Source organism: Rhinopithecus bieti, unplaced genomic scaffold (assembly GCF_001698545.2).
Source record: "Rhinopithecus bieti isolate Rb0 unplaced genomic scaffold, ASM169854v2 scaffold_9899, whole genome shotgun sequence".
Taxonomy (NCBI): Eukaryota; Metazoa; Chordata; class Mammalia; order Primates; family Cercopithecidae; genus Rhinopithecus; species Rhinopithecus bieti.
The window spans coordinates 7098665-7125942 of record NW_016806979.1 but is presented as its reverse complement, the minus strand read 5'-3'; the positions used below and the strand labels follow the sequence as shown (position 1 = coordinate 7125942).

At 56.1% G+C, this 27278-nt stretch overlaps 2 protein-coding genes across 2 annotated transcripts in view; both read left to right on the top strand.

Annotated features, from left to right (window-relative positions):
* Nucleotides 1–21150, top strand: part of MYO9B (myosin IXB) — a 137646-nt gene extending 116496 nt beyond the window's left edge. The window contains 21 exon segments of the mRNA XM_017879531.1: nucleotides 962–1278; nucleotides 2761–3678; nucleotides 5953–6019; nucleotides 6346–6470; nucleotides 8424–8557; nucleotides 8767–8957; nucleotides 10056–10154; nucleotides 10260–10433; nucleotides 10917–10958; nucleotides 11225–11336; nucleotides 13706–13779; nucleotides 14401–14593; nucleotides 14680–14808; nucleotides 15095–15200; nucleotides 15528–15659; nucleotides 17464–17587; nucleotides 18208–18255; nucleotides 18586–18719; nucleotides 19499–19626; nucleotides 19747–20153; nucleotides 20155–21150. Coding sequence (XP_017735020.1) covers nucleotides 962–1278; nucleotides 2761–3678; nucleotides 5953–6019; nucleotides 6346–6470; nucleotides 8424–8557; nucleotides 8767–8957; nucleotides 10056–10154; nucleotides 10260–10433; nucleotides 10917–10958; nucleotides 11225–11336; nucleotides 13706–13779; nucleotides 14401–14593; nucleotides 14680–14808; nucleotides 15095–15200; nucleotides 15528–15659; nucleotides 17464–17587; nucleotides 18208–18255; nucleotides 18586–18719; nucleotides 19499–19626; nucleotides 19747–20153; nucleotides 20155–20175 — 3675 coding nt within the window. The 3' untranslated portion in view covers nucleotides 20176–21150.
* A 2095-nt stretch (nucleotides 21151–23245) lies between these two features.
* On the top strand, nucleotides 23246–26516 carry USE1 (unconventional SNARE in the ER 1). Its single transcript, XM_017879530.1, has 6 exons — nucleotides 23246–23404; nucleotides 23693–23742; nucleotides 23881–23959; nucleotides 24058–24210; nucleotides 25347–25356; nucleotides 26266–26516. The coding sequence occupies exons 1-6, from the start codon at nucleotides 23303–23305 to the stop codon at nucleotides 26295–26297; spliced, it is 426 nt and encodes a 141-aa protein (XP_017735019.1). The 5' UTR covers nucleotides 23246–23302; the 3' UTR covers nucleotides 26298–26516.
* The last annotated feature ends 762 nt before the right edge of the window (nucleotides 26517–27278 follow it).

The window sequence follows — 27278 nt, the reverse complement described above, 5'->3', positions numbered from 1 at the left end:
CAGCAGGACCCCGTCTTTATACAGTATTTAAAAATTAGCCAAGCGTGATGGCATGCACCTGTGGTCCCAACTGCTTGGCAGGCTGTGGCAGAAGTTTGAGACTGCAGTGAGCTGTGATTGCACCACTGCACTTCAGCCTGGGTGACCAAGTGAGACCTCATTTCTTTTTCTTTCTTGTTTTTATTTTTGAGACAGAGTCTCACTCTGTCACCCAGACTGGTGGTGTGATCTCAGCTCACTGCAACCTCCACCTCCCAGGTTCAAGTGATTCTCCTGCTTCAGCCTCCGTGCAGCTGGGATTACAGGTGCCCGCCACCATGCCTGACTAATTTTTGTATTTTTAGTAGAGACAGATTTTCATTACAGGCACACACCTGTAGTCCCAGCAACTCAGGAGGCTGAGGCAGGAGAATCGCTTGAACCCGGGTGGTGGAGGTTGTAGTGAGCTGAGATCGCACCACTGCACTCCAGCCTGTGAGACTCCATCTCAAAAAAAGAAAATAGAGCCACACCTAGGTGCAATAGCTCATGCCTGTAATCCCAGCATTTTTGGGAGGCCAGGGTGGGCAGATCAATTGAGGTTGGGAGCTCGAGACCAGCCTGGCCAACATGGTGAAACCCTGTCTCTACTAAAAATACAAAAATTAGCCAGGCCTGGTGATGGGCACCTGTAGTCCCAGCCACTCGGGAGGCTGAGGCAGGAGAATCACCTGAACCCGGTAGGCGGAGGTTGCAGTGAGCTGAGATGGCGCCACTGCACTCCATCCAGCCTGGGCAACAGAGTGAAACTCCATCTCAAAAATAATAATAAATAAATAAATAAATAAATAAATAAATAAAGCCCTGATTGGTCAGCACACCAGCCTGGGTCTCACTCTGGAGTGCGCTATGCAGACCTCCCAGGCACAGAGGTGGTGTCAGGGGCAGCACAGCTGACCCCACTTGACCCCCTGCTCACCAGGTCTTCCTGAAGGAGACGGAGCGGCAAGCCCTGCAGGAGACGCTACACCGGGAGGTGGTGCGGAAAATCCTGCTGCTGCAGAGCTGGTTTCGGATGGTGCTGGAGCGTCGGCACTTCCTGCAGATGAAGCGGGCCGCCATCACCATCCAGGCCTGCTGGCGGTCCTACCGGGTCCGGAGGGCTCTGGAGAGGACGCAGGCCGCCGTGTACCTCCAGGCCGCATGGAGGGGCTACTGGCAGCGGAAGCTCTACCAGCGCCAGAAACAGAGCATCATCCGCCTGCAGAGCCTCTGCCGGGGGCACCTGCAGCGCAAGAGGTGAGCAGAGCCAGGCCACGCTCCCCAGAATATTCCAGAAGCCAAAAGGGTCACTCACCAAATTGCTGCCCATGATATACCATCTGGCCTGTGGCACTAAGGGGATGTCATTCTGGACACAGGGAAGGGTTGGTGGGAAACCAGATGCCTGGACACACATGGGCTAGAGAGGGGCTCTGAGGCTGGCAGGCAGCACTTAGGGACAAAGCTCTGCTTTGCCATTGGCTGCGCCCATTCTCTGCCCAGGGACTCCCCTATACCTGGATCGGTCAGGGAACACCTGGATTCAGGGTTGGGGGGGCCGCCTGGACCAGCCCAACACTCAACATGGAGCTGGGGCATCCACCAGGCACAGAGAACCCCCCAGCAGGTTATCAGCAGCTCCCATCCCAGCACCCACAGCTACAAGCCCAGCCCCTCCCTGACCTAGGCACCCTGTGCACCTCTCCCCTGCCCACACAGACCCAGCTCTGCCACAGGTCACATCCCAGCTCCCAGAGCAGGCCCTACCCACATGTGCAAACAAGCCTCCTAGGCCAGGTGCAATGGCTCATGCCTGTAATCCCAACACTTTGGGAGGCTTAGGTGGGAGGATCGCGTGAGCCCAGGAGTATGAGACCAGCCTGGCCAACATAGCAAGATGCCATCTCTACACAAAATTAAAGAGTTAGCTAGGTGTGGTGATGCACACCTGTAGCCCCAGCTATTCAGGAAGCTGAGGCGGGAGGATCACCTGGGTCTGGGATGTGGTGGCTGCGGTGAGCTATGATCACACCACTGCACTCCAGCCTGAGTGACAGAGTCAGACACGGTCTCTAAAAACCAAACAGGTTGGGCGTAGTGGCTCACACCTGTAAGGCCAGCACTTTGGAAGGCCAAAGCAGGCAGATCACATGAGTTTGAGACCAGCCTGGCCAACATGGCAAAACCTCATCTCTACTGAAAATACAAAAATTCGCCAGGCGTGGTGGTGTATGTCTATAATCTCAGTTACTGGGGAGGCCTAGGCACAAGAATCACTTGAACCCAGGAGGCAGAGGTCACAGCGAGCCAAGATCGTGCCACTGCATTCCAGCCTGGACGACAGAGTGAGACTTTGTCTCAAAAATAAAATAAAATAAATAAATATAAAACAAAACAAAAGCCTCCTAGAAAAGACTCAAGGGAAAGCCCACAGTGGACCCCAAACGAGTTTGAGGCTTCTTAACAACCCACCCACCACAGCCCCAACAAGGGTCCTCTCCCCTAACAAGGCAGCCAGGCAGACACCGGGCAGGAGTATCTGTGACACCGAGGGGGCACCACCCTCAGCCGCCTTTCCTGATCGAGGAGATTCCTGCTTTCCAGAAGCATCTCTCAGGGCCACTAGGCACAGGCGAAGCCCCGTCTGCAGCCCACAGGCTGGGGGTCTCATCGGAACTCAGTGGGAGGTGGAAGGAATGTTTGTTTCTGAACCAGCTGTCTGCTTTTTCCTCACTCCAGCTTTAGCCAGATGATCTTGGAGAAGCAGAAGGCAGAGGAGAAGGAGAGGGAAGCCCTGGAAGCCGCAAGAGCAGGCGCTGAGGAGGGCGGGCCGGGTCAGGTGGACGGCGGGCAGCAGGTAGCTGAGCAGGGGCCAGAGCCGGCGGAGGATGGCAGGCACCTGGCATCAGACCCTGAGGTGTGGCCAAGTGACAGGTCCCCCCCAGAGCACTCCTCACCTGAGAAGGAGACCCCAAGCCTGGAGAAGACTCTCCCGCCCCAGAAAACCGTGGCAGCTGAAAGTCACGAGAAAGTCCCCAGCAGCCGGGAGAAGCGTGAGTCGCGTCGGCAAAGAGGACTGGAGCACGTCAAGTTCCAGAACAAACACATTCAGTCCTGCAAGGAGGAGAGCGCCCTCAGAGAACCTTCCAGAAGGGTCACCCAGGAGCAAGGGGTGAGTCTCCTGGAAGACAAAAAGGAGAGCAGAGAAGATGAAACCCTTCTAATCGTGGAGACGGAGGCTGAGAACACGTCCCAAAAGCAGCCCACAGAGCAACCCGAGGCCATGGCAGTTGGCAAGGTCTCTGAAGAAACCGAGAAGGCGCTGCCGGGTGGGAGCCCCAGGCCTGGCCAGGTGGAGCGGCCGACCAGCCTGGCCTTGGACAGCAGGGTCAGCCCACCAGCCCCCGGCAGCACCCCCGAGACCCCCGAGGACAAAAGCAAACCGTGGGGCAGCCCAAGGGTTCAGGAAAAGCCCGACAGCCCCGGAGGCTCCACACAGATCCAGCGGTACCTGGACTCCGAGCGGCTGGCCAGCGCCGTGGAGCTGTGGCGGGGCAAAAAGCTGGTGGCCGCCGCCAGCCCTAGTGCCATGCTCAGCCAGTCCCTGGACCTCAGCGACAGACAACGGGCCACAGGGGCCACCCTCATGCCCACAGAGTAAGCCCCACACCCTCTTCTGTCTGAGCACCAGGGTCCAGGCCAGGTGGGCAAGGCCAGGGGCAGTGCCACACATCCTGGAAACACGTGTAATCATGCCCAGTGGGTGTGCGGGAGCCCTGAGGGAGGAGGACAAGCAGGGCATGCTAAAGGCCAAGTGAAAACAAGGCACCCAGCCAGGGCCCAGGCTGGGACCCGGAGCCTTGAGGGGTGCCCAGAAGGAGCTGTGCTCGTATAGAAAGGTCCTGGCCTTGAGGGAGGTGGCTCCTCAGGTCAGGGTCCCTGCTCCCCAGCGGTCTTCGGCCTTGGTTTCTAATTGGTGAACAGGACTAACTGTACTCCTTGGGGTTAAAAGAGCAGGGGCTCGCTCTGCCTGAGCCTTAGTAAGCCAAGTGTCAGTGACTTGGAATCTCCAGCTCCCTCTTCCAGAGGGCCTGCAGGACCAAAGGAAAGAAGTCAGGGAGGAGACAGGCCTTCCCTGCAGCAGGCCTGCTCAGCCTCCCCCTGCTTGTATTGGGGGCCGGATCATTCTCTGCAGGGGGGGCTGTCCTGTGTATCATAGGATGTTGAGCAGCATCCCTGGCCTCCACTTACCACGTGCCAGGAGTATCATAAATAGATGATGGATGGAGTGAGGGAGAGAGAAAGGGAAGGATATGTGGATGGGTGGGTGGATGGATGGATGGGTGGATGGATGGATGATAGAGATGATGGAGGGATGGATGGAAGGAAGATAGAGATGATGGAGGGATGGATGGATGGAAAATGGATAGAGGTGATGGATGGAAGACAGATACAGATGATGGATGAAGGGATGGATAGATAGAAAACAAGTAGTAATGATGGATAGAGGCATGGATGGATAGATGGATAGATGGTACAGATGATGGATGGATAGAAGATGGGTAGAGATTAGGCTGGGCACAATGGGTCACGCCTGTAATCCCAGCACTTTGGGAGGCCGAGAGTTTGAGAGGAGTTCGAGACCAGCCTGGCCAACATGGTGAAACCCTGTCTCTACTAAAAATACAAAAATTAGCTGGGCGTGGTGGCACATGCCTGTAATCCCAGCTACTCGGGAGGCTGAGACAGGAGAATCGCTTAAACCTGGGAAGCAGAGGTTGCAGTGAGCTGAGATCAAGCCACTGCACTCCAACCTGGGTGATGGAGATGATGGAGATGAGACTCTATCTGAAAAAAAAAAAAAAAAAAAAAAAAAAAAAAAAGATGGGTAGAGATTATGGATGGAAGGAAGATAGATGCCAATTATAGATGGATGGAAGGAAGATAGGTAGTGCGTGAGGACGAAGATAGGATAGGAGATGGATGGATGGATGGATGAAATGATGGTATGGTTTGTTATTCATGGACAGACAGTAAGGATGTAGATGGCTGGAAGATAGAGAGCTGATGGATGGAGGGATGGAGAGAAGGTAGGTAGAGATTATGGATGTAAGATAGAGATGATGGAGGAATGGATGGGTAGAAGATAGGTAGAGCCGGGTGCGGTGGCTCACACCTATAATCCCAACACTTTGAGAGGCCGAGCTGGATGGATCACCTGAGGTCAGGAATTTGAGACCAGCCTGGCCAACGTGGCAAAACCCCGTCTCTACTAAAAATACAAAAATTAGCCGGATGTGTTGGCGCATGCCTGTTATCCCAGCTACTCGCGAGGCTGAGGCAGGAGAATCACTTGAACCTGGAAGGCAGAGGTTGCAGTGAGCCGAGATCTCACCATTGCACTCCAACCTGAGCAACAAGAGCAAAACTCCATCTAAAAAAATAAAAATAAAATAAAGATAGGTAGAGATGATAGATGAAGAGATAGATGGAAGACAGATAAAGAGGATGGATGGGTAGAAGGTAGAGACAATGAGTAGAAGGATGGATGGATGGATAGATAGACAGTTAGTAGAAGGATGGATGGATGGATAGATAGATAGATAGGCAAGCAGACAGGCTCTCTTGGGCTAAGGCAAGGTTTCCTACCCTTCACACTCAACATCTGGGGCTGGATCACTCTCTGGAGTGGAGACCATTCTCTGTAGGGTATTGAGTAGCATCCCTGCCCTCTACTCACCAGATGCCAGAAGTACCCACCCACTCCTTTACCCCCACCTCAGTGGTGACAACCAAAACTGTCTCTAGACATTGCCAAGTGTCCTCTGACAGGGTCACAACTGCCCAGGTGAGAACCTAAGAACCACTGAGACAAGAGAATGCCACTGAGTCACTCTAGTCAGTAAAAGCCATGTTTCTGTGATCTCACAGGGAGAGGCGCATCTCCTTCTCCACGAGCGATGTCTCCAAGCTCCTCCCATCCCCGGCCAAGGCTCAGGTAACAACAACATGGCGAAACCCCATCTCTACTAAAAATACAAAAATTAGCCAGGTGTGGTGGCGCGTGCCTGTAACCCCAGCTACTCTGGAGGCTGAGGCAAGAGAATCGCTTGAACCGGGTGGCAGAGTGGAGGTTGTAGTGAGCTGAGACCAAGCCACGGCACTCCAGCCTGGGCAACAGAGTGAGACTCTGTCTCAAAGAAAAAAAAAAAAAAAGCGGGAAGTGAGGTCGGTGGATGGAGTGTAAATGCCTGCAGGGGCCTCACCATCTAGCACAGGCCTGCCAGCCTTTCCTTAGCAGCCCCTCCCCGCACCATCTTGCAGCCTGCAGCAGAAACCACGGACGGAGAGCGAAGCACGAAGAAACCGGCTGTCCAGAAGAAGAAGTCAGGTGACGCATCCTCCATGCCAGACGCAGGGCTGTCCCCGGGCTCTCAGGTTGACTCTAAGTAAGTATGGGGCTTGGGGGAAACTCAGGCCACCAGAGGATGCCCGGGGTCCCTGCCAGGGCCTCGCAGCAGTGTGGCCTCCTAAACCAATCATATTTACAAAGCACGTTCGCAAAGGCATTTGCTCAGTAGAAACTGCATGAGGCGACCAGGCGTGGTGGCTCACGCCTGTAATCCCAGCACTTTGGAGGCCGATAGCGATGGATCACTTGAGGTCAGGAGTTGGAGACCAGCCAGGCCAACATGGTGAAATCCCATCTCTACTAAAAATACAAAATTAGTTGGGCATGATTGCACACACCTATAATCCCAGCCACTCGGAAGGCTGAGGAGGAGAATCGCTTGAACTCGGGAGGTGGACGTTGCAGTGAGCCGAGATCACACCACTGCACTCCAGCCTGGGTGATGGAGGAAGACTCCATCTCAAAAAAAAAAAAAAAGCCTCTAGGGCAGAATCCTTACTGCCTCTTCTGGCTTTTGGGGGCTCCAGGTGTTCCTTGACTTATGGCTGCATTACTCTAATCTCTGTCTCTATCAGCACTTGGCCTTCCCCTCTGTGTCTTGTCTTCTCTCTTCTGTCCCTTAAAAGGACACATGACTGGATGGATGCTGTGGGTCATGCCTGTAATCCCAACACTTTGGGAGGCCAAGGTGGGATGATCACATGAAACCAGGAGTTCAAGACCACCTGGGCATCGTGGCAAAACCTTGTCTCTATAAAAAAAATTTCAAAACATAGCCAGGCAGGACGGTGCATGCCTGTAGTCCCAGCTACTCAGGAGGCTGAAACAGGAGGATCCCTTGAGGCCAAGAGTTCAAGGCTGCAGTGAACTGTGATCATACCACTGCACTCCAGCCTGAGCAAGAGAATGAGACTCTGTCTCTAAAAAAACTTTTTCTAACTTAAAAGATAATGAACTAGGCACATGGCTCGTACCTATAATCCCAACAACTCAGGAGGCTGAAGTGGGAGGATTGTGCTCATGAGGCCAGGAGTTTGAGAATGTAGTGAGCTACGATCACACCACTGCACTCCAGACTGTGTGACAGAGTGACACCCCAACTGGAACAAAAAAGAAAAGAAAATGGAGTCCCCCTGTGGCTTCTGTTTGCTATCCTTTCTTCATGTAACTCCCCTGCCAGTACAAAGAAAGAGCTATTGCTCTTTATAAGATGATCCTTTTTTTTTTTCCGGAGACAGAATCTCACTGTGTTGCCCAGTCTGGCAGTCTGGAGTGCAATGACATGATCTCGGCTCACTGCAACCTTCACCTCTCAGACTTAAGCAATTCTCCTGCCTCAGCCTCCCAAGTAGCTGGGATTACAGGTGTGCACCACCATGCCCGGCTAATTTTTTTTTTTTTTTTTTACTTTTGGTACAGAAGGGGTTTCGCTATGTTGCCCAGCCTGGTCTCAAACTCCTGGGCTCAGCTGATCCACCCACCTCAGCCTGCCAAAGTGCTGAGACTATACAGGCGTGAGCCACCATACCTAGCCAGATCCGTTTTTTTTTTTTTTTTTTTTTTTTTTTTTTTTTTTTTTTTTTTTTTGAGACAGAGTCTCACTCTGTCACCCAGGCTGGAGTGCAATGGTGCAATCTCAGCTCATTGCAACCTGCAACCTCTGCCTCCTGGGTTCAAGCAATTCTCCTGCCTCAACCTCCCCAAATAGCTGGGACTACAGGAACCCATCATGCCCGGCTAATTTTTTGTATTTTTAATAGAGACAGGGTTTTGCCATGTTGGCCAGGCTGGTCTCGAACCCCTGACCTCAGTTGATCCACATGCCTCGATCTCCCAAAGTGCTGGGATTAGAGGCATGAGCCACCACGCCAGGCCAGATCCTTTTTTGAGTCAGGCAATGATAGAGCATTTGCCATGTGTCCAGTCACAGGGAGGCTGGGCCTCACGTCCATTCTCATTTCAGACTTAAGCCACATACTTTCTCCTGCAGATCCACGTTTAAGAGGCTTTTTCTGCATAAAACCAAGGATAAAAAATACAGCCTGGAGGGTGTGGAGGAGTTGGAGAATGCTGTGTCCGGGCACGTGGTGCTGGAAACTGCCACCATGAAGAAGAGCCTGGAAGGTTGGTCACCTGCAGCCTCAGGGACAGCAGAGCCACCACTGTCCCTGGGGACATTCATTGTCCCCAAACGGGGCCTTGAGTTGGCTGTGAGCCAAGCCCTAGGCACAATGCCAGGGGTTTCTGGCCCTGGATAAAGGCATGCCGTAGGCAGTCCTCTGCATCCTTCCCCCAAACCCACCCTCATCAGCTGCTTCCTGTCCTGTCGTCAGCCCCCTCCGGACACCAGCACCGCCACGCCACAGGTGAGAAGCGCACCAAGGAACCAGGAGGCAAAGGGAAGAAGAACCGAAACGTCAAGATTGGGAAGATCACCGTGTCAGAGAAGTGGCGGGAATCGGTGTTCCGCCAGATCACCAATGCCAATGAGCTCAAGTACCTGGACGAGTTCCTGCTCAACAAGGTGGGACCACTAGGGGAGAGCCAGGGGCATGAGGCCCGGTCCCCAGGGGAACCATCACAACCAGGCAATGCTTTCTGAAACACACACCACAGGGTTTAGCAGGTCAAGAATACGAAGTGCAGGCTCAGGCCGGGGACAGTGGTTCATGTTTGTCATCCCAGCAGCCTGGGAGGCTGAGACAGAAGAATCACTTGGGCCCAGCGGTTCAAAACCCGCCTGGGCAACAGAAGGACCCCATCTCTACAAAAGGTTTACATTTTAGCTGGCGTGGTGGTACACACCTGTAGTCCCAGCTCCTGGGGGCTGAGGCAGGAAGATCGCTTGAGCCCAAGAGGTTGAGGCACCACGAGCCATGATTGCAGCACTGCACTCCAGCCTGGGTGACAGAGCAAGACCCTGGCTCAAAAATAATAATAATGCATATTTGGTCTCAAAGCAAAGATTGATGAAGCACTGTGTGCAACAGAAGTGGAGGCGAACAAGCTGTGGCTGCCTTCAGGAGGGTTATACCCCATGGGGGTGGGGGTTGGGCAATCCTGCAGCAGATAGAGCTACGTTTGGGAGCCACACAGCGGGCACAGGGGGTCGATGGGGACACAGAAGGATCAGGAAACCCTGCTAGGAGTAGAGGCATCTTGAAATGACCAGACCATTCCAGGCATCCCCATCCTAAGGTATGGCTGGGTGTTGAGCCCCTGTGTGGGGCAGCAGGAAGGCCCTGAACTGACCTGTAGCTCTCATCTAGGGGGGATTCTGTCCTCCAGGGAACACTGGCAATGTCTGGGGACACTGGGGTTATCACAACCTGGAGGGAGGACGCTACTGGCCTCTGGTGGGTGGAGGCCAGGGATGCTGCTTCACCTGCTGTGGCGCACAGGGCAGGCCCCACTGTGGAGAGGAGTCCTGCCCTGAATGTCCGTGGCTTTATAACTCTGGGTTGATGAGATGAGAGGTCAGGCTTGGCCAGAGGGACTGGATTTTATCCCGAGAGCCTAGGGGATGACTTAAGAGAGGATACAAGTGACCCGTTGGGCACCTCCTCAGGTACGCAGGTCCCCAGGCCTGAGGCACGCAGGGTCAGCTCCTCTCCCCTTCCAGATAAATGACCTCCGTTCCCAGAAGACGCCCATCGAGAGCTTGTTTATCGAAGCCACCGAGAAGTTCAGGAGCAACATCAAAACCATGTACTCCGTCCCGGTATGTGGCGGCCCGGCCTTCAGCCTTTCCCATACCCTGCTCAGACCCGTCGTTCCCATCCGCCCCTTGCCCGGGCCTGCAGGGTGACGCCTGGCATTCCCACAGAACGGGAAGATCCACGTGGGCTACAAGGATCTGATGGAGAACTACCAGATCGTCGTCAGCAACCTGGCCACTGAGCGCGGCGAGAAGGACACCAACCTGGTCCTCAACCTCTTCCAGTCACTGCTAGATGAGTTCACCCGTGGCTACACCAAGAATGACTTCGAGCCAGTGAAGGTGGGCAGCCCAGCACACCACGCCCACCCATGCTTTGCCATGATCACTTACACCAAGCCCACCTGACATGCCATGCCCACCCCTGCCCTGCCCATACCACGCCCACCATGCCATGCCATGATCACTTACACCATGCTTACCTGTGCCTTGCCATGATCACTTATGCCACACCCACCTGACATGCCACCCCCACCCATACCACGCCTGTGACATGCAACATGCTATACCTACCCATCGCTTGCCATGATTACATGCCACACCCATTTGTGCCATGCCTGCCTCCTGGTGGGGAGCCCTGCACCCTCCCAAACAAGGCCTCATTTCTGGGCGTGGGGTGTCTGAATGGGGGTGTTAGGGACAATGATGCCACTCCAGGTGAGGGAGGGTTCAGGGTACCCAGATGCCTGGGTTATGGGGTGCCAGGGGTGGGTTGGGGCACTTCCCAGGGGGCCCCCGCCGACCTCCTCCTTGTGTTCCTCACAGCAGAGCAAAGCTCAGAAGAAGAAGCGGAAGCAGGAGCGCGCTGTGAGTAGGCTGCAGGTGGATGAGAGTCCCAGCAGGCGAACGTTGGCAGGAGCATGCACGTGTGTGTCAGTGTCAATGTGTGCTTGGGCCCGTCTGCACGCGTATGTGTGCATGGATACGTGTGAGTGTTTTCTCCCCAGCACATACGGAGCCGTAGTCTTAAATAAGCAGACCCACCCCTGAGATCCCGTGGGCCGTCATCCACCAGTGGCTGGGGAGGGCTGCCTTCCCCTTCCCCCGCCCAGCGCCCTTCTCTGGCCTCACAGGTCCAGGAGCACAACGGGCATGTGTTCGCCAGCTACCAGGTTAGCATTCCGCAGTCGTGCGAGCAGTGCCTCTCCTATATCTGGCTCATGGACAAGGCCCTACTCTGCAGTGGTGAGTGGCTCCCCGCCCAGGCCCCAAACCCCTCCACATCCCCCACCACCCCTTACTGCTCAAGAGGGCTTCAGGGCCAGGAAGAATGACTCACACCTGTAATCCCAGCACTTTGGGAGGCCGAGGCAGGGGGATAGCGAGGTCAGGAGTTCAAGACCAGCCTGGCCAAGATGGTGAAACCTTCTACTAAAAAATACGAATGGCTTCAAGCCTGTAAATCCCAGCACTTTGGGAGGCCCCCGAGAGCGGGCCGGATCACGCGAGGTCAGGAGATCGAGAGCCCCCATCCTGGCTAATACGGTGAAACCCCCCGTCTCTAACTAAAAATACGAAAAAACTAGCCAGGGCGAGGTGCCAGGCGCCTATAGTCGCCAGCTACTCGGGAAGGCCCCTGAGGCAGGAGAATGGGCGTAAACCGGGAGGCGGAAGCTTGCAGTGAGCTGAGATCCGGGCCCACTGGCACTCCACAGCCTGGGCCGACAGAGCGAGACTCCGTCTCAAAAAAAAAAAAAAATATGAAAATTATCTGGGCACAGTGGTGGGCGCCTGTAATCCCAGATACTCAGGAAGCTGAGGCAGGAGAATCACTTGAACCTGGGAGGCAAAGGTTGCAGTGAGTCGGGATCATGCCACTGCACTCTAACCTGGGCAACAGAGCAAGACTCAGTCTCAAAAAAAAAAAAAGGGTCTTCACCCCAGCCCAACCACCAGGTCACATCTTTCTGGACCATTGTCCCAGCCATATCCCACCCCCTCAAACTGTCCACCATCACCCGAGGGGCAGAGCCCAATTCTCAGCTGGCGCTGAGGCCCCAGTACCTAGCACCCACCCCATCTGCAGCCTCCTCTCCTCCTGGGCCCTGCCTCGGCCCCCAGTAGCCAGCGCCCGCCCACATTTGCAGCCTCCTCTCCTGGGCCCTGCCTCTCTGTCTGTGTATACGCTGCTCCACTGCCTGAACCATTGGACCCTCCTTCCCCAGGCTCCTCATGGTCCCTCCCCTGTAGGCCAGACTCAGCCCCAGGGGACCCTAAGAGACAGACAGGGCCCAGGAATGACCCAGCTGATCCATGGTCACACAGCTTTGACGTGGCCAAGCCAGGACCCAACCCCAGGCAGCCTCCAGAGGCCCAGGAGGGCCAAGAGGGCCTCTCCCATATGTGTTTTTCTGCCAGAACCAGTCGGGCCAGGGTCTTTTCAGCCCAGAAAGCAGCCCCACCACCCCATATCTGTCCAACAGTCAGTTGTCATGGTCCTGAGACACAGATGCGGGATCCAGGCCCGTCCCCTCACCTGATTCCATCCTTGCTGGGTGCCAGACACTCTCTTCTTTAGCGTAACTAGTGTACCCTCTCCCAAGACGTCAGCTGGGTGGCCTGGGATTCAGTGTGGTTGGAAGAAGGAAAAGTAGCATTGTTTTTGCCCCATGACATCCTCATCCCAAGTCCCCAAGGCCACCTCCTGGCAGGACTTTTAGACCTTTAGTTCTGTCAGGAGTTGGCCCTGAGGACTTGGGGCAAGGATGTCACAGGTCCCCACAAACACCTGCTCGTGGTTCCGCTAGCCAGACTGGGTCTGAGGCCGCGAATGGCCACCTTGAGCTATGAAGCCTGCCCACACAGCCTCCTCTCTCAGGAGTCAGGGCACAGGTGCCTGCAGTGGGGGTTTAGAAGTCAGCAGGCCAGGCACAGTGTCTCATACCTGTAATCCCAGCACTTTGGGAGGCCGGGGACGGAGGGTTGCTTGAGCTCAGGAGTTCTAAACCAACCTGGGCAACATGGCAAGACCCCGTCTAAACAAAAAAATACAGAAATTAGCCAGGCATGGTGGTGCACACCTGTAGTCCTAGCTACTTGGGAGGATCACCTGGGCCTCGGAGGTCAAGGCTCCAGTGAGCTATGATAGCGCCACTGCACTCTAGCCTGGGTGACAGAGTGAGACCCTGTCTCAAAAAGAAAAAAAGGAAACCAAAAAGAAGGCAATCCAGGCCGGGTGCGGTGACTCAGCCTATAATCCCAACATTTTGGGAGTCCAAGGTGGGCGGGTCACCTGAGGTCGGGAGTTCAAGACCAGCCTGACCAACATGGAGAAACCCTGTCACTACTAAGAATACAAAATTAGCCAGGCGTGGTGGTGCATGCCTGTAATCCCAGCTACTTGGGAGGGCGAGGCAGGAGAATCACTTGAACCCGGGAGGCAGAGGTTGCGGTGAGCCAAGATTGCGCCATTGCACTCTAGCCTGAGCAAGAAGAGTGAAACTCCATCTCTAAAAAAAAAAAGGCAGTTGGCGGTCCCCGGCCAGCTGGGTGGGTAGCCGCAGGAATCTGGAGTCCCCAGCACCCTCTGTGACTCCCACCCTGTGACCTCCTAGTGTGCAAGATGACCTGCCACAAGAAGTGTGTGCACAAGATTCAGAGCCACTGCTCCTACACCTACGGGAGGAAGGTGAGTGCAGGAGGCCTGGAACTTTCTAGAATGACACTCCACTCAGAGCTGGGTGCACCGGGAGGTGGTGCTTGATGTGAGGGCAAAGCGAAGCATTGAGCAGCCAGCAAGGGGCGGCTGTGGCCTCTGGTTCTGCAGAACTCACCATTGTCCCTGGTTCTGTCCAAACCCCTTGAGGCCCCCAGGCAGGGCCCAGGCCTCTGTGTGTGTCTCAGCTCCCCCAGCCCTGCTCATCCTTGCTCCCAAGAGAGTCCTGAGCCATGTAGAGGGAGGCCCCCCAACTCTGTGCATAAGGATGGGGACCTGGGTGGTAGGGGTGCAACAAGAGTCTGGGTCTACTTCTGTGAGGCGGCTGTGGGGGCCAGGTTATAGCTCTCTCCCCACAAAGGACCACCCATGCCTTGGGTAGCCTACAAAGGAAGCCCCTGCCCCGTGGCTGCCACCCTGGCCTTGACCTCTGCAGCCCCACACCCCCAACAACTATGCAGAAGGAGACAGGGAGGGACAGAACAGCAGAGGAAGGCCCAAGGGCCTTGTGCGGGACCAGGAGGGACAGGCCCCCAGAGACAGCTGGAGAGGAAGACAGGCCCAGACCTGACCCCCCAACACCCGGCACTGCAGGGCGAGCCAGGTGCTGAGCCGGGCCACTTCGGCGTGTGCGTGGACAGCCTGACCAGCGACAAGGCCTCGGTGCCCATCGTGCTGGAGAAGCTCCTGGAACACGTGGAGATGCACGGCCTGTACACCGAGGGCCTCTACCGAAAGTCGGGCGCCGCCAACCGCACTCGGGAGCTCCGGCAGGCGCTGCAGACAGGTGGGCACTGCAGGCAGGTGGGCGCGGTGCCAAGCCCCAGGCACAGCCGTCCCACCAGTGTGCCGCTCACCAGTCTCACCCCACAGACCCCGCAGCAGTCAAGCTGGAGAACTTCCCCATCCACGCCATCACAGGGGTGCTGAAGCAGTGGCTGCGGGAACTGCCCGAGCCCCTCATGACCTTCGCACAGTACGGCGACTTCCTCCGAGCCGTTGGTGAGCCCCGCCCGCAGGTGGCCATGGCCAGGGTACAGCGCTTGCTGTAACCAGCCCAGGAGGCAGGACCACCCGGTTCACAAGCTGAGAAACAGGCCTGAAGCAGTAGGCCCAGCCAAACCGGGTCCCCAGTTTGGGGTGGGGCCAGGACGACTCTGTAGCCATCCATTCTTGCCTGGGCACCACAGGGTGGATGGCACCCGTGCATCTCAGGTCGTGTTGGTGGGGACAACAGGCACCTTGGGGACCCTTGGGAGCTGACGCCCTCAAACCCCACTGCTTCCAGAGCTGCCAGAGAAGCAGGAGCAGCTGGCTGCCATCTATGCTGTCCTGGAGCATCTTCCAGAAGCCAACCACAACTCGCTGGAGAGACTCATCTTCCACCTCGTCAAGCAAGTGCCTCCCCACCTGCCCTCTGTGGGGTTAGGGTCGCACTGGGAACCCCTGAGGCAGCATTTCCCAGGACGACCCCAGCTGGCGTTCTGTGGTGGTTTCGAACCAGGATGCAGACTGCTGTTGGGGGTTCTGGGAGGGGGCCAGCTGCTGGGCCGCCCAGGTCCTTTGAGGTACCTCTCTGTGCTGCAGAAGCATCTTGCGGTGCTGGGCTGTGGCACTGCTTTCCTAACAGGCACCCCAGGGCTCAGAAGTTCAGTCTCGGGGCTCCCTGGGACCTCCCTCCCTCAGCCGTAGCCGTCCTCTAACTGCCAGTGACTGTGCAGGGTGGCCCTGCTCGAGGATGTCAACCGCATGTCACCTGGGGCCCTGGCCATTATCTTCGCACCCTGCCTCCTGCGCTGCCCTGACAACTCGGACCCCCTGACCAGCATGAAGGATGTCCTCAAGATCACCACGTGAGTGTCCGCCCTGCCCCGGGACCCCACGACAACTCCATCCATCTCTGTGTAAATAAATGTGTAAGAAAAGTCCAGAGCTGAGTGCAGCGGTTCACACCTGTAATCCCAGCTACTTTGGGAGGCCAAGGCAAGAGGATCACTTGAGGCCAGGAGTTCGAGACCAGCCTGGGCAACATAGTGAGACCCTACAAAAAATTCTGAAATTTTACATTTTTATTTAAATATAAAATTTAAATTTTGTCTCTACAGAAAATTTAAAATTAGGCCAGGCATGGTGGTTCACGCCTGTAATCTCAGCACTTTGGGAGGCCAAAGTGGGTGGATCCCTTGAGGCCAGGAGTTCAAGACCAGCCTGGCCAACATGGTGAAACCCCATCTCTATTAAAAATACAAAAATTGAGCTGGGCAAGTCGGCTCACGCCTGTAATCCAGCACTTTGGGAGGCGGAGACGGGTGGATCATCTGAGGTCAGTAGTTCAAGACCAGCCTGACCAACATGGAGAAATCCCATCTCTACTAAACATACAAAATTAGCCAGGCATGGTGGTGCGTGCTTGTAATCCCAGCTACCTGGGAGGCTGAGGCAGGAGAATCACTTAAACCCAGGAGGCAGAGGTTGCGGTGAGCCAAGGTCACGCCATTGCACTCCAGCCTGGGCAACAAGAGCAAAACTCCGTCTCAAAAAAAGAGAAAAAATACGAAAATTAGCCGGGCCTAATGGCATGTGCCTATAATGCCAGCTACCAGGAGGCGGAGGCTACAGTGAGCTGAGATTGCACCACGCACTCCAGCTGGGCAACAGAGTGAGAGTCCGTCTCAAAAGAAAATTTTAAAATTATATATATATATATAAACTAGCCAGGTGTGGTGGCAGGCACCTGTAATCCCAGCTGCTTAGGAGGCTGAGGCAGAATAATTGCTTGAACCCAGGAGGTGGAGGTTGCAGGGTTGCAGTAAGCCGAGATCACACCACTGCACTCCAGCCTGGGTGACAGCGAGACTCCGTCTCAAAAAAAAAAAAAAAAGCAACTATCCAGATGGCAGTGGTCCCAGCAGTTGTGTCTTTCTGAATGTGCTTTAATGAGCACACCCCATTGTACTAAAACAGAACTTTTAGCAAAGGCTGGATGATAGGCGAATAGTAGTGGACTCCTCTCTGCTACAAAGCGTCCTGTCGTGGGAGGATAAGGAACAAGAAGCAGCTCCTGCAGGTCGCACCACGGAGCTCACCCAAACTGAGTCCCTCTGGTACTGACCACTCTGGCCTGAGTCCCTCTGGTACTGACCACTCCAGGCTGAGTCCCTCTGGTACTGACCACTCTGGCCTGAGTCCCTCTGGTGCTGACCACTGCAAGCTGAGTCCCTCTGGTTCTGACCACTCCAAGCTGAGACCTTCTGATACTGACAACACCAGGCTGGCCTTGACCACCAAGTGGCATACTGTGGGTCAGAGCACATGTCTGGAGCCCCTGGGGTCGTCTGCCTGCTGCCCCTGGGACAAAGTGCCCAGCAGCTTGGACTTCTGTAGGAGGCAGGATAATCCCCACCCTGCTGGTGACTAGGGGGTTCAGTTCACTCTGACCCTCCTTCAAACAAGGAGGCGTGCAGAGACAGGAGACTCAGGCTCAGAGAGGTGGAGTGAGCTGCCGAAGGTCACACAGCTTAGGAGCCTTCACAGCTGTGTCCCAGGCACTGCTTGGTCTCTGAGCCTCAGCCACTGCCCCCCAGGTACCAACTCCTGGACCTCAAGTGTGCCCAGGGTGGTAACTGAGTCACTTCCTCCCGTGGGCCTTCTCTGTAGGTGCGTGGAGATGCTGATCAAGGAGCAGATGAGGAAATACAAAGTGAAGATGGAGGAGATCAGCCAACTGGAGGCTGCAGAGAGCATCGCCTTCCGCAGGCTTTCGCTCCTGCAACAAAATGCTGTGAGTACCCGTGATCGCGGGGGTGGGGCCTCTTTGGTGGGCAGGGTCTGGTGCTGGGCAGGGCCTTTGGCGTGGCTTTGTTGCTGGGAAGGTTGGTGGGCGGGGTCTTGGTGGGAGGGGGGCCTTGGGTGGGCGGGACCTCCCATGCCGAGGATGGGACTGGGTAGTGGATGTAGTCTCGGGTAGCCGGGCGGGGCCTCCCTTTCCAGTTCCCCACCCACTCCTACCACACCCTTGCCCATAACCAGCCTTGTTGGGGCCACCAGCCCGTGCAGGCAGGGGCAGACTTACTGCCTTGAACAAAAGACGATGGTCCTCGCTCAGCCTCCAATTGTGTCCCTCTAGGTGAGGCAGGTGGGGGACCAGTTTCCCACTTGCTGGTGGTTCAGGTCATCAGTCCAGCCTTGTCCCTTCTGACCTGGGCCCTCTGCCCCGGGGAAATGTCCCCAGAGCAGAAGAACCAGCCCCACAGTGCAGGGGTGCGTTAGTGGGGAACGGGCTCTGGGCTCCTGTGGGAACCAGGGACCCCCTGTCTTGGTACTGGTCATTGGATGTATCCCCAGCTCATGCCTGTGTCTGTCTTGGCCCGTGTGGTCACCCTGTGTTCATCTCTCTCCCAGCTATGGCCTCTCAAACTGGGGTTTTCGTCTCCCTATGAGGGGGTCCTGGTATGTACGCGTTCGGTGGGCCCGCAGTGCATGTGTCCCGGTGCAGTGCATGCTGGGGTTCCCTGGGGCCCCAGGCCCCTGGTAGGATAGACGGAGCCTGTCCTAACCTTCCGGAAGTGCATGCTGGGGAGGCCCCTTGCCTGCTGACCTTCTGTGCTCAGGATGACTAATCGGCCACAGGACCACCACTCTGTCCCATGGGATTCCTAGAGAGGTCTCACTAAGAGCCCAGCACATCCACAGCAGAACTAACCTCCTGGGATCTGCTCACGCCTCTGGCACTAACCTCGCCCACTCAGAGGAGTCAGACCCCTTGCTTCTTTGTTTCAGAACAAGAGCCCCAAGGCCCGGGACAGCCAGGGGGAGGAGCTGGAGGTGCTGCTGGAGGAGGAGGCAGCCGCTGGTGATGAGGACCGGGAAAAGGAGATTCTCATTGAACGGATCCAGTCCATCAAGGAGGAGAAGCAAGTGGCCCGGTCCCCTTCCTCAGTCCTTCATGTTTAGGGCAAGCTGGAGTGCAGGTTCCATCCCTGGTGGTCCACTTGGCCTCGCCAGGTTTGGTCCTGTCATCCCTGACACTGGGCAAACAACACTTTTTTTTTTTTTTTTTTTTTTTTTTTTGAGACGGAGTCTCGCTCTGTCACTCAGCTGGAGTGCAGTGGTGCGATCTCGGCTCACTGCAACCTCTGCCTCCCAGGTTCAAGCGATTCTCTGCCTTAGCCTCCAAGTAGCTGGGACTACAGGTGCCCATCACCACACCCAGCTAATTTTGTGTTTTTGGTAGAGACAGGGTTTCACCACATTGGCCAGGCTGGTCTTGAACTCCTGACCTCAAGTGATCCCCCACCTTGGCCTCCCAAAGTGTTGGGATTACAGGCGTGAGCCACCATACTCGGCCTTTATTTCTGAGACAGGGTCTTGCTCTGTCACCCAGGTTGGATTGTAGTGATGCGATCACGGTTCACCACAGCCGCTGGTCCGCCCACCTCAGCCTCCCCAGTAGCTGGAACCACAGGTGCACACCACCACGCCTGGCTAATTTTTTTACTTTTTGTAGAACAGGGTCTGCCTATGTTGCCCAGGCTGGGTTCAAACTCCTGGGCTCAAGCAATCCTCCTGCTTGGGGTGGGGGGAGGTTGGGGACATAGAGTTACATCTAGGAGCAGGACGGCCTGCTCTGTTCCACGCTGGCCTGGCACTTTTGGTGGAGTGGCCTTGGACACCACGACCCTTTTTCCTCCAGGGAGGACATCACCTATCGGCTGCCGGAGCTGGACCCAAGGGGCTCAGATGAGGAGAACCTGGACTCGGAGACGTCGGCCAGCACCGAGAGCCTGCTGGAGGAGCGGGCCGGGCGGGGGGCCTCGGAAGGTCAGTATTAAGGTAGCGTCTGCTTTTCTCCTTCCCATCCATCCCAGCAGGCCCCAGGGCGAGGGTCCTCCGACTGCCGGCCCTGAAGCTGCAGTAACCCTGCCATCTGTCTCTCAAAAGGGCCCCCTGCGCCTGCTCTCCCTTGCCCCGGCGCGCCCGCCCCGAGCCCCCTCCCCACCGTGGCTGCCCCTCCACGACGAAGGCCGTCGTCCTTCGTAACGGTCAGAGTGAAGACCCCCCGGCGGACCCCCATCATGCCCACGGCCAACATCAAGCTCCCACCAGGCTTGCCCTCCCACCTGCCTTGCTGGGCACCGGGTGCCCGGGAGGCGGCTGCCCCAGTGCGGCGCCGGGAGCCACCTGCCCGCCGCCCGGACCAGGTACATTCCGTGTACATCACGCCCGGGGTACACCTGCCAACGCAGGGCGCCCTGGAGCCCCTAGAAGAGGATGGCCAGCCACCTGGGGCCAAGCGGAGGTACTCGGACCCCCCAAAGTACTGCCTGCCCCCCGCCTCGGGCCAGGCCAATGGCTGAGGGCCACAGCTGACAAAGTCTGCATGTCCGAGGACGGCCCCTGCACTGGAGCTGGGCGCCAGAGCTGCAGAGCTAGTGTTCGGCCCTCAGAGAAGGATCCAGAATCAAAAGCTCAAGAGCGACGTGAGGTGGGCACCGGCCCCAAGTGCAGAGTCAAGGCAGGGAGAGGCCGGCTGGAGCCAGGCCCCCCTCGCACCCAGCCCCCAAATCACCGACGCACCTGCGGGGAGCGCCACATCTCCGCCTGCGGCCTCACATCTCCCCACTCCCCTTTTGTACGTGTAACTGTTTCTTTGTACGTGGTTTACATAACTTTAAACTGTAACAGCCTTAATGGAAGACCAAATGGTTTTTTATATGTGTATGTACAAAGTTTTCTATTAACGCTGCCCGTCTCCCTTGTAACCTGGACTTGAGCTGTCAGAGCGGAGGCCACTAGGCCTCTTCGCGTCTGAGGCTCAGACCCCTGCTATGGTTGGCTTGGGATGGCCAGTGGGCTGGGACCCTCCATGAGAGTTTTGGACACTTGGGCCACCTGACCCATGCCCGTCTAACACGTGTCTCCGGGGGACAGCCACCTGGCCAATGCATGTGAGGACGTGCTGGAACCTTCCATGGGGGTCTAGGCTATTGGCTGGAGCCAGGACATGAGTCAGGGGCACCACAGACCTCACATGCCAGGGAGACTTGAATGTGGCTGTCACTCTTCCGGATGCCAAGGGCTGCAGGAGGCTGGCTGCTCTTGGCACTACCCACCCCGTGTGACAGAACAGGAGCCAGTGACTCAGGACTGCTCACGGACCAGGAGGGCAATGCCTGAAGTCAGACCTCCCTACAGGTCAACAGGGACAGCCTGGGGATCTCTGGAGCAGGGCCCTCGTCTCTCAGGCTTGGCCCACTCCCCCAGACACCTGGACACATGGCCACAAATCTGGGACAAAGAGCCCTCCGCACGGCGTGAAATAAAAAGTGCCTGAGAAGTGTGTGCCTGGGATGCCTGCTCATGTGGGATCGGGCTTGGAAGAGCAGGGCCGGGGGGTGGGGGTCTGCCCTGTGGCCTCAGCCAAGAAGGGTGCAGGGTATGATGGAACACTGTCGTCAAAGATCTGTCCTGACCCTCCAGCAAACAGCTCCCAGCAGAGCCTCACTTGGCGAGGAGCACCTGCTGTCCTGGGAGCCCTCTCTGGCCTCCCTGTTTCAGTGCCCAGCCTCTGGGAGCCTAAATGTCAGCTGCAGCCACCACCCATCCATCAGAGGTGGCCAGTTCCCGGTGGGCGCAGCAGGACAGGAACAGATGGGCTCCCAGGCTGCCACTAGATGGGAGTTGTGGGCGCTGGCTGGCTGGTGTTGGTTGGGGGGCCCTGAAGAACCCAAGTCCAGACTGCACATGCCAGAGGTTGAGGGGCTTGTCCAAGGCCACGCAGCTGGGAGGGGCATGGCTGGGATTTAGATTCTGCCCTGCCAGCCTCTAGAGGCCCCTTTGACAGGCCCTGGGTTTGGTCTCCATGGTTGTGGGGTTTTTTTGTTTGTTTGTTTGTTTGTTTGAAACATGGTCTCTGTCACCCAGGCTGGAGGGCAGTTGGTGCGATCTCAGCCCACTGCAGCCTCCACCTCCCAGGTTCAAGCAATTCTCCTGCCTCAGCCTCCCGAGTAGCTGAGATTACAGGTGCGCACCACCACGCCTGGCTAATTTTTGTATTTTTTAATAGAGTTTCACCATGTTGGCCAGGCTGCTCCAAACTCCTGACCAGTGATCCACCCACCTCACCCTCCCAAAGTGCTGGGATTGCAGGCATGAGCCACCACACCCAGCTCTCCGTTGTATTTTTCTTTTCTTTTTTTTTTTTTTTGAGATGGAGTCTTGCTCTGTTGCCCAAGCTGGAGTGCAATGGTACAATCTTGGCTCACTGCAACGTCTGCCTCCTGGGTTCAAGTGATTCGCCTGCCTCAGCTTCCCAAGTAGATGGGATCACAGGCACCCACCATCACATCTGGCTAATTTTTGTATTTTTAGTAGAGACGGGGTTTCACCATGTTGGCCAGGCTGCTCTCAAACTCCTGACCTCAGTTGATCACCTGCCTCAGCCTCCCTAAGTGCTGGGATTACAGGCGTGAGCCACTGCGCCCACCCGTCTATGGTATTTTTCAAGGACATCAGGCCCACTGGTGTGACCAAGGTACAGATGATCTAAGGTATGGGAAAACATGAGGGCTGCATGCCAGGCCCTGGTCCCTGTGAAGCCCCCACCGTCATCCTGTCACTCCAGAAGAGTGGCACTGCAGGCATAGGGGTACTCAGCTTCCAGGTAATCAGGTGGGCTGGGAAGGGGTTCTCTCCACGGGGGTCTGGGCATTAGGGGGGACCCAGCCCCACCTTGCTCACTCAGAGGCAGAGCTGCCCCATGTCCCCCTTGAGGCAGGTACTGTCACACTACATTTCCCGGGGGAAGAAACGGATCAAGAAAAGTTAAATTCGCCCAGGGCCGGGGATGGAATCAGAGCTGGAGCTGTGACCTGGAAGCTCATAACCACAATACAGATGAGCCCCGCTGAGGTGGGGGAAGCCTTGGATTCCTGAATCCCAGGCTAGAGCCCCTCCTACAAGAGAAATCGGGAAGGGCGTGTAGAGGTGAAACAGCTCCGACTGGGAAGAATCCAGGTAGTAGTGGGGTGGAGGGAGGTACTTTGACCAGGCAAAACAGAACAAGAGGGCACACTGCAGGGGTGTCTGACACCCGAAGACCCCGGTCGTCCTATCATTCCCGAAGGGTTAACACGCTCTCGAAGAAAAGGAAGTGATTCGCCTGAGTAAGAAAGAATGGGGTGGCGCCTCTCCTATTTTTTTAAAATAGAGGTAGGGTCGCGCTATATTGTCCGGGCTGGCCTCGAATTCCTGGCTTCAAGCAATCCTTTCCCAACTCCGCCTCCTAAAATGCTGGCATTACAGCCCTGAGCCACCGCGCGCGGCCCAGCTCCCGGCCCAGCGCCCCGCCTCAAAACAAGATATTACTTCTGCTCCAAAGAAAGATGGGCCAGCGAACCGGAGCAGGCGAAACATCCGCCCGGAAGGCCACTTGAAGGCACTTCCGCCCTTTCTTAACATGGCGCCGGCGGAAGGGGCGGGATAGGGCCAGGCGATAATGGCGGCGTCGAGGCTGGAGCTGAACCTGGTGCGGCTGCTATCCCGCTGCGAGGCGATGGCAGCGGAGAAACGGGACCCGGACGAGTGGCGCCTGGAGAAGGTGAGAGGAATCTCGCACTGCTGCGTAGAGTCCGACTCCCGGGGGGGTGGTTCCTAGGGTTGGAAGCCACCTAGCCCGACTCCCCTGCCCCAGTAGCCTCTCGGGCAGCGCCCTTTCCGGTCAGTCCCGCCACGTCTACCTGTAGCTTCCGCCCCGTCCCTGGGACTCCGCCCCCACTGGCCCCGCCTCCTTTGCGCTTGACCCCTCCCATTTGTCGGCCCCGCCCCCCACTCCCATGAGCAGGACGTGGGAACGACCCCCGGGTGACAATCCACTTTTCCTCCCCAGTACGTGGGAGCCCTGGAGGACATGTTGCAGGCCCTGAAGGTCCACGCGAGGTGAGTGCAGGCAGCCTCACCGCTTTCACATCAGCACGTGGCTATTCTGGGACATCCCAGTACGGCTGTCCCAGCTGGGACCCTTCCCTGAGCTGGGGACCATGGACAGGTTTTCTTTTTCTTCTTCCTACCTCCCAGCAAACCGGCCTCTGAGGTGATCAATGAATATTCCTGGAAGGTGGATTTTCTGAAGGGGATGCTGCAAGCCGAGAAGCTGGTGAGAAGGGGTGCCCCTGCCCCCTCAGCCCCCATCACCGCTCACTTTCGTCCCCAGGACCTGCCCCTCCAGTGACTTCTCTTCCCACATTTCTGCAGACCTCCTCCTCAGAGAAAGCACTGGCCAACCAGTTCCTGGCCCCTGGCCGTGTGCCAACCACAGCCAGAGAGCGAGTGCCCGCCACAAAGACAGTGCATCTGCAGTCACGGGCGCGGTACACCAGCGAGATGCGGAGTGAGCTACTAGGCACGGTAGGGCTCCTTCCCTGGTCCCTGGGAACCCCTTGGACAGGGACAGGGGTTCTATGCCTGCAGGCAGCCAGAACCACAATACTGTCAGATACAGGGGCTCTGAGGGGGTCCAGCAGTCTCTTCCCTGGGTCATCACACAAGGCTGCCCAACAGAGGGGCACTGTGGCTAAGGCTTTGCTAGATGAGTAGCAAATTTGGTACAAGGCAAAAATGGACTGTGTCTGGTTAAGCCCCCGAGTTGGCCCAAGAGCAGGGTTTGAGTCCTGGCTTGCAACTTACAAGACACGAAAGTTTCTTCAGCTGTAAAAGAGGATGACAAGTTCCTTTCTGAGCACTTTATGTGGATCAGGTCAATCTTTTAAAATATGAGCTGTTGTGGCGGGGTGCAGCAGCTCACGCCTGTAATACCAGCACTTTGGAGGCCGAGGCGGGCGGATCATTTGAGGTTGGGAGTTAGAGACCAGCCTGACTAACATGGAGAAACCCCGTCTTTACTAAAAATACAAAATTAGCTGGGCATGGTGGCGCATGCCTGTTATCCCAGCTACTCAAGAGGCTGAGGCAGGAGAATCGCTTGAACCTGGGAAGCAGAGGTAGTGGTGAGCCAAGATGGATCTATTGCACTCCAGCCTGGGCAATAAGAGCAAAACTCCATCTCAAAAAATATGTATATATGAGTGGTTGTTACTAGTTTATAGTTGAGGAAACTGAGGCTCAGAGGTCATGGGATTTCCCCATGTCCTGACTGAAGGTGAAAAGGTTGAGATCAGAAGGGACAGGTTTGGGAACAAGACAAGGGGGGTGACTTCATGGCATTTACTTTTTTTTTTTTTTTTGAGATGGAGATTCACTCTTGTTGCTGAGGCTGAAGTGCAGTGGGGCGATCTTGGCTCACTGCAACCTCCGCCTCCTCGGTTCAAGCGATTCTCCTGTCTCAGCCTCCTGAGCCACTGGGATCACAGGCACCCCCACCACACCTGGCTAATTTTTTGTATTTTTAGTAGAGGTGGGGTTTCATTATGTTGGCCAGGCTGGTCTCAAACTCCTAACCTCAGGTGATCTGCCCACCTCGGCCTCCCAAAGTGCTGGGAGTGAGCCACCGCGCCCAGCCTCATGCCACTTACTTCTTTCCACAGGACTCTGCAGGTGAGTCGCCATGAACACAACAGGACTTTGAGGGCCAGCTGCCTAGGACAAGACATATATCCTTGCTGCCCTGGGGCCTCCATGCCCAGCCTGACTCCAACAGCAGCATCACCAAATTACGCGTGGAGGAAGAGCCAGGACAGAGGAAATGTCCCCGAGAGGAAACAGAGCTAGGCACTCCTGCTGGGCACAGTGGCTCACACCTGTAATCCCGGCAATTTGGGAGGCTGAGGCAGGTGGATCACTTGAGGTCAGGAGTTTGAGACCAACCTGGCCAACATGACCAAACCTTGTCTCTACTAAAAATACAGAACTTAGCCGGATGCAGTGCCACCTGTCTGTAGTCCCAGCTCCTCGGGAGGCTGAGGCAGGAGAATTGCTTGAACCCAGGAGCTGGAGGTTGCAATGAGCTGAGATCGCACCACTGCACTCCAGCCGGGGTAACAGAGCAAGACTCCATCTCAAAAAAAAAGGAAAAAAATTAGCCAGGCGTGGTGACGCATACCTATAGTCCCAGCTACTTGGGGGGCTGAGGCGGGAGGATTGCTTGAGCCTGGGAGGGGGAGGTTGCAGTGAGCTGAGATCGCGCCAGTGCACTCCAGCGTGGTTGACTGAGAGAGACTCTGTCTCAAAAATAAGCAAATAGATAACTTTGTTGAAGCTAGGCACTCCCAGCCTATGGGACCAAGGCTAGGCTGGAGGGAGGGACCCGGGGTCTGAGGGAACCGAGACAGGAGTAAGGAGACCCTCCTAGAAGAGGAGGTACTCAAGCATGGTCAGAAGCCAGCGGGGCAGCAGACAAGATGAGGAAACAACATTCCAAACAGTAGGCCCAGCACAGGCAATGGTTAGGATGCCGGAAACAGGAAACCAACACTTGCCTTTTTGCTTGGCCTGTTTTGCTTTCAGAGCCTGAGATGGACGTGAGGAAGAGAACGTGAGTGTCTGCGGCCCTGGGGCAGTAGTGGCAATTGGGTGGTGCGGCAGGGACGGGGTGGCACTGGCCAAACCCCGGACCACTGAAGCACTACCATAAGGATCTAAACCAACCAGAAGCCACTTCTGTGGATGCTCTTCGTGGAAGTCAAAGTAGGCCAGACGCAGTGGCACACGCCCATAATCCCAACACTTTGGGAAACTGAGGCAGGCGGATCACCTGAGGCGAGGAGTTCAAAACCAGCCTGGCCAACATGGCAAAACCCTGTCTCTACTAAAAATACAAAAAATTAGCCGGGTATGGTGGCATGCGCCTGTAGTCCCAGCTACTCGGGAGGCTGAGGCAGGGGAGTCTCTTGAATCCAACAGGCGGAGGTTGCATTGAGCCGAGATGGTGCCACTGCACTCCAGCCTGGGCAACAGAGTGAAACTCAGTCTCAAAAAAAAAAAAAAAAAGGGCTGGACGCAGTGGCTCACACCTGTAATCCCAGCACTTTGGGAGGCCGAGGCGGGTGGATCACCTGAAGTCAGGAGTTCGAGACTAGTCTGACCAACATGGTGAAACCCCATCTCTACTAAAAACAAAATTAGCCAGGTGTGGTGGCAGGCACCTGTCATCCCAGCTACTTGGGAGGCTGAGGCAAGAGAATCGCTTAAACCCGGGTGGCAGAGGTTACAGTTAGCTGAGATGGTGCCATTGCACTCCAGCCTGGGTGACAAGAGCGAAACTCTGTCTCAAAAAAAAAAAAGTCAAAGCAGAGGAGGGGAAACTGAGTCCCACGCAGGGCTGTGGCTGAAGCCATGACCTTTGGCTCCCTTGAAAATGTGTTGGTCGGCCGGGTGCAGTGGCTCATGCCTGTAATTCCAGCACTTTGGGAGGCTCAGGCCGGGGGATCACGAGGTCAAGAGATTGAAACCATCCTGGCCAACATGGTGAAACCTCGTCTCTATTAAAATACAAAAAAATGGCCAGGCGCGGTGGCTCA